Genomic DNA, 11,578 nt, shown 5'->3' on the forward strand with positions numbered 1-11,578 from the left:
AAGTAGCAAGCGCATTATTGTGAGCCTTTTAAGGATTAAATCACAAGGTTTGGCTCTCTGGATGGTCTTGTTTTAGGAATTTGTGCTCCGTGGTCCTAAAAATTTGAATTGTGGTTCAGTTTAATGATGTTATTACAGAAGATAAAGCATTTTTTTTTCATACTCTTTGGTTTGATGAGCTGCATGGTGGAGCACTGTCACCTCACAGCAAGAAGGCCAGAGGTTTGGTTCCCTGTTGGGGCCTTTCTGTGTGGAGTTTCCACTTCAGCCCTGCTCTTTTTTTCTCCCACAGACCAAAAAACATGGATTCTAAGGTCAGCTGGCCAATCTGAAAACTGTCACTCGGTGTGTGCATGAATGGACGTTGTCTCGTTTGTCTCTTTGTGTCCCTGTGATGGACTGGCAGCCTGTCCAGGGTGTCCCCCTCCACTAATGCCCATTTTTTCCCTTTCTTGTATGATAGTTTCAAATTTTTCGTCTTTCAGACATAATATATTTCATTTTCTTTGCTATGTGCTATTCCTTTATCAGAATAAAAAACAAGGAAAGCACTACATGTTTCTGCTTTTTATTTATCCCTCTCCTTTGTGTAAAACAAGTATTTTAATTAGCAGAGTAGCTCATTAAAGACGCCCATGGCGAGTAACCCCTGGCTGAGAATCATTACTAAAAGGATTAGGAGTCAGACAGTGATGGCATTGTTAAAAATGGGAATATTATTGAACTGGTTTTGTTCTTGTGTTGCTTCCAATAAATAAAATAAATAAATATAAATTTTTTTTCTTTGTAAAGACTATTGTTACAGATTATATCCTCTGCTGGGGTACAAAAACAATAGTTATAAAAGAAAAGAGAGTAAAATATGAGTTTAAAACTATGAATCAAACAATAAAAAAAGTTCTCCTGATCTGTAGCAAATGGTGGAGTTTAAAAGAGTTTACTCCATTAGTTATTTCAGATATAAATGATTCACATTTCTGAAATGAGGGTCCACGCTCAATGTAAACAAAGCACTCGGCTGAATCCAATGATTTTTATGTCTTATTTACTCGCTTAAACCTGCAAAATGTCAGTCAACAAAAGGTTTATTATCCAGTGATCAACCTGTAGACTGAGAACAGACGAGTGTTTAAACTTTTATTTGTAAAAATAACACATTTCTAAGAAAATAAATATCATGACACACATTTTAAATCCATTCACATGCCTGCAGTCCTAACAGTGTTTGACTCTTAAATATGAGCTCCTGTCCATCTAGCAATCAGTAAATGTATAGTAAAACGAGTGTTTGTTGTTCTGGGTTGGTGTAGGTCTTTGCCTGCCACACACACACACACACACACACACACACACACACACACACACACACACACACACACACACACACACCTATGTACATCAACAGTGTGTGACCATGCCAGCGCATTCTGTTCTCTCCACACAGATCAGAAGCTGGCAGGAGCTCCTGGAGGGGAACCAAATCCAACATTATGTTCCTCCTCTTCACCTCACACGTCCCCTGACCTTCCTCCACCTCTCTCCATCCCTTTGTTCGCATTTAAACATCTCTGTTTCACGCATCTGTCGCCGTATCTCAAAAACGTAACCTGTTAATCCTTTCTTTAATTTGGCACTTTTCAAAACAAAAGTGCATCAGTGCAAACGTCCCAATGAGATGTCAGCTGAAACACCCCCCTTCTCTGTCACAATGAACCCTTCTTATAAATACATGAAATGTATTAAAACGTGACACCTTATTGATGCTAAAGTTCTAGATTTCAGCTAAATGTCACTAGAGCTGAGTCTACATATGTACACCTTGACATTTCTGCGTTCTGACCATTCTTTCCCATCGATTAGCCTCCTTTTCTCTCCCTGGCTCCTCTTCCTTTCAGCCTCTCTGGGCTTCCTGTGACATGGAGCGACCCAGAATTTTGGGCGCTTTGGCGAACTCCATGAGGACGGGCTTGATGGGCGGCAGGTCTCTGGTGATCTCGTCCACGGACCTCTTGCTGGGACAGACTCCGTCTGGCGTGGGGAAGGGCTGCAGGTCCAGCTCCGTGTGGGGGGCTCCGCGCCCGAGCCGGACGCCCAGCTCTGAGGGGGTGAAGATGGGAAGAGGGAGGGTGATTCTCTTGGGCAGCAGCTGGTGCTCCCTCACCCCTCTTTCCACGGTGCCCACCCTGAAGACCCCAGAGGGGCAGGTCTGGATCAGGGAGCGGCACTGCCACTGCCGGGACAGGGTCTCTCTACGGGAGTCATCGTTCATGCTCATGGTCTGTCTGAGGACAGCAGGAAGACGTTCAAGTTAGAAATTTTAGCAGCGTCTTCTTAGATTCTAATCTTTAAAGCAGAACCCGTCTTACCTGTCTTGAGGTTGAGTCTTCAGGCTAACACTGTTCCACTCAGCGTTGTAGCTCTCCTTCTTGGCCTTGTTCTCCTCCCGGACGCTGCAGGTCAGCTCTGCTCCCACCACCACACCGTTACTCTTCTCCAGCATGCTACAGACAGGCATCTTTCAGTCAGATTTATCGCCCTCTCCGGGACCTGAGAACCGGTTTAGTGTTCGAGAAGTGTCGTCTGTTGGATGCTTCAGCTGCAGCTGGATGGATCCTCTGTCTCTGCCTGAGCTCCGGTCCGTCCGCGGCTTTTATAGACGCCCTGTTTCTATTCCTGATCCGTGTTGTCATTTCAGTGTGTATTGGCATCTGACACTCGCTCCTGCATGGATCACTCCAGGACAGCTGGAAACCAAGCTGAGGAGGATTTGAAGGGTATTTGGGCTGAAAATCCTCTTGATTCTTGGGTTTACGGCCAATCAGCTTCATTATCACTCAGCCCAACACTTTCCACCACATTTATAAACGCAGACTCTATAAGTAAAACTAAATAAACTTTTAAACAAATAACAGGTTCAGTCTTAGAGGAGGGACCCTGTAAGATTTGCTTTTACATGTGAAAGCAGCTGATTGTTAAAGGACATTCCAGTCAAACAACATGTTTTGATTATTTATTTTTATAATAGTACATTTCATACAGTTTATGGAACAACTGGACCTCATAATTAGATGTCCCCGTCTGATTCATTGCCTCAGTGACAGAGCACCAAGTTGTTATGAACTCGGGTTACAGACTGTAAAACACGCTCTCACACTCACCTCTGACAGTCATCTGCTGGTATGGAGTTACTACCAGGCCTTGTGTCTGACTCATTCATCTACATGGGGTACTGATATCATCACACAGCCAATATCACTTACCACACTCCCAGCATAAAGCAGGATCATAATAAGACAAACAATTGATCCGTCAAGTCGTAACAATCCGAACCGTGCTCGTTTTTCACCGTATTATCACACTTTTAAATCGCTGCCATTCGTTTTCGTTGACTTCAAACGTATTGAGTGTTTCAAGCAGCGGTTTAGGGTTATTTTTTTTCCCCACCTGCCAAGCAAGGCGATATTTCACCTGTTTCTTAGCAACTTATCAACATGTTGACTCTGCGTGGTGCAGAAATACTGCCGCACAGAGAAAAAGGAGAAAAGGCATCCCTGGGGTCTTCGTAACGTGTTTGTCATTTCAGAAACCCGGCAACTCTCTGAGCAAGCTGCTTCTATGTTTACATCAGCTTTTATTTTGACAGCGATTGAAAGAATTTTACGTATTTCTGCCTAGAAGTGAAATAAAACACGCTTGTTTCTCAGCCTTTATTTTCCAGATGAAGCATTTTGAATAAATGAATGATTTTTTATTTTTTTTGGTCACAAAAGCTAATAATCTGATTTGGTCCAAAAGTTCATTTTGGGTTGCTGAGTCTGATATAAGAAAGGAAAGAAATAATAACTTTGTGTCACTTTGGATTATTTATTTATTGTCAGAGGCTCATAAATAAGAGTGAAATAAAACAGAATGTTTTTGTCCCAACCTGGTCTAAATTTAGTAACAACAGCACAAAAACATTTAGAGACTTCAAGTTAGATGTCATATAGTGCTGAATTAATTTGCTGAAATTTGCTAAAGAAGCTGAAACTGAGTTATTTAAGCTAGAAGAAGCCAAACATGAGCTAAAAGCTAAAAGTAACAAAACAGTAAGTAAAAATTAGAAATAGCATAAGAAGTAAGTTAAAGTAGTTTTGAGGAAATTGAACAGATCTTAATGGATTTCTATGGGGAAATTGTTTGTAAATAACATCAAATTTTTTGAAAAGTATAAAAAATTTGCAAAAACTAAACTAAAAGCAACCATCACATGAGGGGTGTTTTGACATGTGAACCTTTACAATAGCACAAAGTAGTTAGATTACAAAACAGCAAGTGATATAAAACTTTCTGGGGCTAAAAGTTTTACTGAAATGGATTACTACATATGACCCTTGTGAATAAGAAAATATAAGCTTTTATCGGGATGATTTCAAGAATGTTGCCAACATTTTGAGTTTCATCAGCACTATTTTCAGTGAATGTTTTGCATCAGTCAAATCACAGCACTCTTAGCTTTGTTGTTTGTGCTGACACAGCAACCCTGCGTGGAAAACTACCACTTTCAGCTTCAGGCTCTCACCAGTGGGACGTCTTAAATTAAAGGGGTTACAAAGTGTCCTTTACAGCTGTTATGAAGCCTCCCGTGACCCTGGAGACCTTTGCCCCCTTTCACCTGACGCTCCACCAGCTCCTTCTGATCCGTCTGTCAGCACCGTTTATAAATATCCTGTGAAAAGGGCAACAATAACAGGCGACTGAAACACGCATGAGCTGTGTTAGTTCAAGCATTAGTTTTATTAGAGAACCAAAAGCAGCACAGAGGGTTAGCAACACTATAATGTCACCACGGAGGTCTGTTTTAGTACGACAGCGGACAGAATGGGTTAGAACTGGGTTTACTGTTTATTTTCAGATGAATGTTTCCAATAGCTCAATAGATTTCAAAATAAAGTCTTGTAATGAATATAAAAAGTTAAGCTAGCTCAAATCTTTTCACACACAAACATGAAATATACCCATCCACTGAATATGCAACAAACAATGTTTTATTAAAATTATTCATAAGGCTGACATAATAAGAAGAATGTTGAACTTTTTTTTGATCAGGACTAACTAAAAACAAGTCTGTGACCCACCAGTTGAAAATCACTGTTTTAGTCCAAATAAATTCTCCAAAATCCCAGTAGTTACTCGTCCAATTTGAGCTTGATGGCCTTCACCTCGAAGCTGTTTAGGTGTGAGTCATCCTGCACTGATGACTGCAGGGGTGTGAAGTGTGTGTAAAGGTGAGCAAAGATGAAGACACCCCTCATCCTCGTCCTTTCAGCCTCCTCAGCCTCCTCAGCCTGGGCTCAGCGAGGAGGAGCTTTGTGTTGTGTAACAATGCTGCCACAGCTGCTGCAAAGTGACATTTAAATGAGCCGTCACTGACAGGAAAGAGCTCGGGCCGGGGTAAAGCATTGTGAAAGCATGTTTGATTTTGTTGTGACAGGGGAAAGAGTTTTGGGAGGACAGCGAGGCGCCTCCTACACAGGACACCCTGACACAAAGATGTCTCTGAGGAAAGTTAACTTCCTGCTGATTCCTGCACACACTTAGTGCTTCATGTCAGGCTGGCGCTCCGCTCCAACATGTGCCTTCACTCTTATGTAACAACAACAACACGCAGCTGAACGCCAAAACACCATCATCACCATGCATGCTGCAAGGCCTGGTCAAGCCCCGGGGGGGCGGTCAGACGCCGGACAGCCGGCAGCAGGTGAGAAGAACAGAACCATCCAGAAATACCCAACCGATGGGCCATGTGAGGGGGCTGGAAAAAACCCTACTATCCGGCTGTAATTGCTACAGGCTGCTTGAAGATGTGCAAACTTATTATTCTTTAAGTCAACAATCTAAATTTAGAGCGACTGGAAACTATCAACATGTGACACTGCACAAAGCCGCTGCTTTAGGCAGAAAATTTATTTCAACCTGAACACATACGCAGACTCACACATTCATTTGGAAACTTTTCACCTTTTTTTTTTAAAAAGATTGCTCAAAATGAAAACCACCCCCACACACTTACATATATCCTCTGAAAGTCATCTCTTAACCAGTTTAAACTACAACATGCGGTAACAGTAACATTACTATTCACTATTTTCCAACTAAGTTTGAAGCCAAATGCAGACTTTAAAACATTAAAAGTATTGATCTTAGAAACATATGGGAATGTAAAACTAATTAGGACAAATTAGATCTGCAGTGCTTATGATCATATAGGACAAACTTTCTCCAAAGCCATCTTTACTGTCCACTAAAAATCTCAAAAATATATATATTTTTAATTTTGTAAGGAAGAAAACACAAGAAAGACTCAAGCTGTGCAGTTTGATTGAGAAAGGAGAAGCTGTTCAGCCTAATTGCTTCATTAAAACTAAAACTGAGGGGGGAAAAAGCCGCCTAAAGGAATTCAGGGTTAATGACTACTGCCCCCTGCTGTCTGTCTCTCGTTACTGCAGCCTGCAGATCTTTGGGCTCAGTTTTCATCATCTCTCTCATCACTCTCATCCTGATCTTCGGCGCCCCGTCCGTTCATGGCCTGGACTCTGGCCAGCAGCAGCGGCAGGTTGATGGCGAGGCCCGGCGTCTCCTCCTCATCAGAATCTTCTCCTGGAGGGTAGAAGCGCTTCGCCTTCGCCAGGAAATCCTCAGCTATGTCCAGGTACAGGAGGCGATCCTGGACGGAGGAAAAGAAAGAGAAGAACTGACTGATTGTGATCGACTGCAGTCAGAGTTTTAAAGAACTTCTTTTTATCTAACTTGTTATCAAACACTAAGTGAACATTGTGTGACTGAAACCCTTTTTTCCCCAGATTTTACTTTGAGGTTTTGTTTAAGCATGAAATCTTCTGCAATCTGCCGTTTTATCTAATCTATATCAAGTTTGATCATAACAGAAGCCTGAAATGTTTCTTTCTCTTGTGATTTCAGTCTGTAAAATCAACTCCATGTGACACAAATTCCATTAATCTATAACATGAGCGATGAGCACGTGTCAAACTCGAGGTCCGCGGGCCAGATCTGGTCCTTGTTACCATCCATCCATCCGTTTTCTTTACCCGCTTCACCTTTCTGGATTGCAGGGATCTGGTGCCTATATGCAGGCAGGGGACACCCTGGACAGGTTACAAGTCCATCACAAGGACATACAGGGACAAGCGAGACAAACGTCCTCGTTAATATTTTATTAAGTTTTAGAAGTGGCTCGTCAATCTTTGACAGCCTGAGTCTCATTTTGCTTAAAACCATGAAAATAAAGTCTGTGTTTTTCAAATTTTCAATAATCTTTGATCTTGATGGGAAAAGAGCAACAAAGAACATCCAAAAAAGTCTTTTTTCCTGTATTTTGTTCTCAATTCGAAGTCGAATGTTGGGAGCTTTTCATAAAATAAATGAAAAATGAAAGGCACAAGGAATTAAAGGCCTAGCATTACTTGAAGGAATGCATATCACCCGCTGCCTCTCGTGCCAGTTTTAGACTCGGATAACCTTATGTTGATCAGGGATTGAATTATTTTGGGTATTTTGGTTAAATATAACATTATGAACAACCTCATGTGGGTTGTTGATTTGAAGTATGTTTTGTGAATGACTGTCAGCTACTACCATGCTAAATTTGACATTTTAATTGATAAATTCATTGGCGTATAGTCATTTTGACCAATGAATCAGCTGGAGATGTACAGATTAACTGCAATCCATGAAGGTAATTCTTTGTATATGAATAATTTTGCATATTACATCTAAAAACTGAGGTCAATTTGTGTCTTTTTTTTAATATTGACTGAGATTGGCACCCCTGGTTTCGAGTTAAGGCCGTTTTCTTGGCTCACTATGATGAAGAGATATCTCTCCGGTGGAGGCTCGTTGCCTCTGAAGATGGAGGTCTCAGTGTGCAGCGAGTGCAGCATGGCCCGTGATGCTGCGGCGTTACGCATGCGGTCATGTGACGCACCAGCAGACACGGTCAGCAGGGAGTCTGCCTCGGCCATGAAACCTGCAGGAAAGAGCACAAAGCTGAACAAAAACAAACTGTAGGGTGTTTTTTTTTTGGTAATGGCTCCATCTTTACCCAGGTTTTCCAGGATTGTTTTCCACTTGTCCCTGACTTCTCTCCGTGTGTCTCTCATGGCCTCGATGTCGACACTCAGACGACGATAACCCTGCGCAGGAAAAGGTCAAAACTATCTTATTTTCATAAAAACAACGTTCTAACTTGCTTTGATAAACAAATATTTCAAGAAATTAGGATTAGTAAATTAGCTGCAGTACATTTCAGCTCTCGGCATCAGTTTGGTTTGTCTTGTCTGTCATTTTTTCCTCTCATTTGTTTTGATTTTTTTCATCTTTTCACTAAACCAAAGTTTAACGCTGTCTGCCCCTCTTATACCGTGGACCCAACCCGGGTCTGGTTCCTGGCCTGAAGCAATGTATAAAGCGTCCGGTCGTCGTCCCTCTCCGAGTGGCTGGGGTCTCCAGGTTCACTCCACAGGTTGGTCTCCTCGTCTCGCCGCTTCTGGACTTCACGGGTAAAATAGTCCAGAGGGTCTGGACTGTACGGGCACAAACATGATCACACAGAAGGATTCTTTGGCCTTGGAAGCAGCGTGTTAATCATATTTTAACTACAACGATATGGGTTTTGATAACTCACGTTACTAAAGGTTGCTTTTCCTCTTCATCGTCGTCATCTTCGGCGCAGCAGCAGCAGCACAACTGCATGCAGAACCTCTTAAAGGATGAACCCATCTAACAGGAACAGAACCGAGCAGGCTGGATACTCCAGATGGAAGCTTTGCTCGTCTCCTCTGAGCGATGGTGCCCTTTTCCCGCTTCTTCTGCCTCTGTGACCCCTGTGGACGCTTCACGGTAATGTTTTTATCGAGCGGATCCAGATCACAGGATGGGTTTTAGAAAAAACCAAGAAAATATCTGCAAAATCTGCTGCCACCATTGACGTCGTCCACGTCACTTTTTGCTCACTTTCAGAGGTAAAAAGTGGTAAAACGAATACAAAATGCTGAATTCTGCCGAAGTTTCAGCTTCCCATTTTCCAGGATCTTGGCAGCGCTCCACACAAGGTCAAGGATTTTCCTCCAGAAGAAGCTGGTCTGAAACAGAAAAGCTCGGGCAGATGGCAGCCTGAGGACTGGTGCTTCTTATCAGCCTTACATGGAGGACAATAAGGGCTCTAAAGAGGCTTTCGCTCTCATCGATATTAAAAAAACACACACACACATATTCGCACACCCATAGCCTCAGAAGACAGTCACAGTACAATCATGTGAGACGCTTCATCTCTTGTCCTGAGCATTGTGCTCTGCCTCGAGGACAACACAGCTCCTCTACAACACTGGCTCCAATTAAACATACTGTAGAAAATCCACCATGGCTGTGTTGATTCAAGGATTCATTTTATTGTGTGCCGCTGTGAAGACTTAGAATAATTCTGGATTTAACTAAATATATATATATATCTTCCCATCGTTTTCCTTGTTTTACTTTGATTGGGAACATTGTGTACCTACAGGAGGGGCGGGCCTCGAGCGTTTAGTGATTTTACAGAGTTACGTTGTGGCTTTTATGCAACAGGACAGCAGCAATGCATGAGTCCTCGGTCACATGGTGTTATCCTTCCTTACAGACACCCTCATGACGCAGTGCAGGACACGACATGTGGAGATGCTGCTGAGACTTTTTAACACGGGTCAGTGAGTCCAAACTCAATCAAGAAAGAAAAGAATCGTAAAGTCTGCAAGAAAAGCACATCTAAACTCGAATATGACAGTAAAAGCCTGCAGAATGAGTTTATTCTGGAGTGTTGGTGCTGTTTTCTGCTGCTCTGAGATGCAAAACATGCACAAAAAGTCACAACAGGTAACCATATCCTTTTTTAGTTTTACCTGTAAGAACATAATAATCTTTAACTTTGGTAAATACAGCCTCAGACAAACATTTAAACGGTGCCAACATTTATTTACCAAAACTAAAACAATCTGCAGATGCAATGGAGGAAAACAAGTTATTGCTAAGATGAAATGTTGCCAATTCCGAGGTCTGCAAACTGCGGTTCCAGGGCCACATGTGGCTCTTTGTAGCTTTGACCAAAAATAACTTGGAATTTTACTGATTTTCAGAACCACAGCAGAAAAGTCTAGTTTTAGCTCTGATATCATGTTTGATCAGATCTTGTGAGAAGTTTATCAGCCTGTTAGCCACTTCATTAATCCAGCTTCCAGCCACACAGTGAGATCTTTCTCTCAAATCCACCAGAAAACTGTTTTTTTTTTTTTCTGGGAACCTTTAGGGCACGTTACTGAGGAGAAAAACAGGAAGTACAGTTTTGTAGATATTACACAATAAAAGTCATGAAAATAAAGAGTTTCTGTAAAAATTGACGAGTCAGTTTGACAAGAAGAGTTGGAAACAAAAGCTAACCTTTGATAAAAACCTAAATAAAGACTGTTCTTATTTTTAAAAAGTCAATTAAATATCCAACAAACTGGTCCAGTTTTTATATTTACTAACTTATATCAGAGTGGAATACTTATTTAATTTCCTACAAATAAAGAAAAGGCTGACATAAGCCCGACTATTTCAGTGTTTACATTTTACCAAAAGAAAAAAAAAAATCCATATTTTTCCTTTTCTTTTGTCCTAACGTCTAAAAATACTAATAAATATCAAATGTTACTGTAGATTTTTTGTTGTATAATAAAATAATCCATAGTTTATTATATGCAGTGTTCAAATACTGCTTAATTAGTTTGTGTTATCTTTATTTTAAGCTTTTATTTGCAGGAATCACCAAACCTAGTGGCCTGAAAAGGCTCCCCAGCAAACTGGAATTGGCCCTCGAACCACCAGTTGATGATCACAGTTCGTTCATGTTTTATGGCTCTGAAGACGTTTTATTTAGTGAGCGACAGGAAAGAAAAGGCTCCTTTGTTAATTAAATTTATATGAATAATTGATGCTCAGTAAGTTTGACCACAAAAGCTGAGGTTTGAGTTTAAAAACAGATTTGATTTGGTGCATTTAAAGCACGGTGGTGGAGGAGTGATGGTTTGGGCACTTTGCATTCACTAAATCATCTATAAACTCCTCTGTTCACCAAAGTGTTTTAGGTAACTGTGAGGCAGTTTGCCCAACAGCTAAAGCTTGGCTAAAAATAGAAAGTGGAAAAAAAATATCATTATCACAGCAGGAAATCTACAAGAAAATGGTTGATAAAATAAAAAAGAAAGGTTTTGCGATGGTTCAGCACTGAAACAAAGAGTGGGAGAAAAAAAATCACCCCAAACTATTTGCAAAATAAAGAGTTTCCTAAACTTCCCCCAAAAATCTGCAAATACAGGTGCTGGTCATAAAATTAGAATATCATGGAAAAAGTAGATTGGTTTCAGTAATTCCATTTAAAAAGTGAAACTTGTATATTATATTCATACATTACATACAAACTCATATATTTCAAATGTTTATTTTGTTTAATTTTGATGATTACAAATGACAACAAATGAAAATCTCAAATTCATCATATCAGAAAATT

General features: G+C 40.9%; 2 protein-coding genes across 2 annotated transcripts; both read right to left on the bottom strand.

Annotated features, from left to right (window-relative positions):
* Window positions 1-1,123: 1,123 nt before the first annotated feature.
* On the bottom strand, window positions 1,124-2,637 carry LOC108243771 (titin-cap (telethonin)). Its single transcript, XM_017429439.3, has 2 exons — window positions 2,367-2,637; window positions 1,124-2,282 (listed from the first exon to the last, which is right to left on the bottom strand). Exons 1-2 carry the CDS (start codon window positions 2,513-2,515, stop codon window positions 1,892-1,894), a joined length of 540 nt encoding a protein of 179 aa, XP_017284928.1. The 5' UTR covers window positions 2,516-2,637; the 3' UTR covers window positions 1,124-1,891.
* A 2,120-nt stretch (window positions 2,638-4,757) lies between these two features.
* mreg (melanoregulin) lies at window positions 4,758-9,232 on the bottom strand. The gene is made up of 5 exons (XM_017429447.3): window positions 8,684-9,232; window positions 8,420-8,582; window positions 8,102-8,192; window positions 7,863-8,026; window positions 4,758-6,706 (listed from the first exon to the last, which is right to left on the bottom strand). Exons 1-5 carry the CDS (start codon window positions 8,776-8,778, stop codon window positions 6,506-6,508), a joined length of 714 nt encoding a protein of 237 aa, XP_017284936.1. The 5' UTR covers window positions 8,779-9,232; the 3' UTR covers window positions 4,758-6,505.
* Window positions 9,233-11,578: the final 2,346 nt, after the last annotated feature.

This window comes from Kryptolebias marmoratus, linkage group LG12, assembly GCF_001649575.2.
Source record: "Kryptolebias marmoratus isolate JLee-2015 linkage group LG12, ASM164957v2, whole genome shotgun sequence".
In the NCBI taxonomy this organism is placed as follows: Eukaryota; Metazoa; Chordata; class Actinopteri; order Cyprinodontiformes; family Rivulidae; genus Kryptolebias; species Kryptolebias marmoratus.

Coding starts and splice junctions, on each gene's coding strand:
- mreg (XM_017429447.3), bottom strand. CDS start 8,778: ATGGGTTCATCCTTTAAGAGGTTCTGCATGCAGTTGTGCTGCTGCTGC. Junction 8,193..8,419: donor AGACCCGGGTTGGGTCCACG/GTATAAGAGGGG, acceptor TTTCCTGCGCAG/GGTTATCGTCGTCTGAGTGT. Junction 6,707..7,862: donor AGAGATATCTCTTCATCATA/GTGAGCCAAGAA, acceptor TCCTCCGTCCAG/GATCGCCTCCTGTACCTGGA.
- LOC108243771 (XM_017429439.3), bottom strand. CDS start 2,515: ATGCCTGTCTGTAGCATGCTGGAGAAGAGTAACGGTGTGGTGGTGGGA. Junction 2,283..2,366: donor AAGACTCAACCTCAAGACAG/GTAAGACGGGTT, acceptor TGCTGTCCTCAG/ACAGACCATGAGCATGAACG.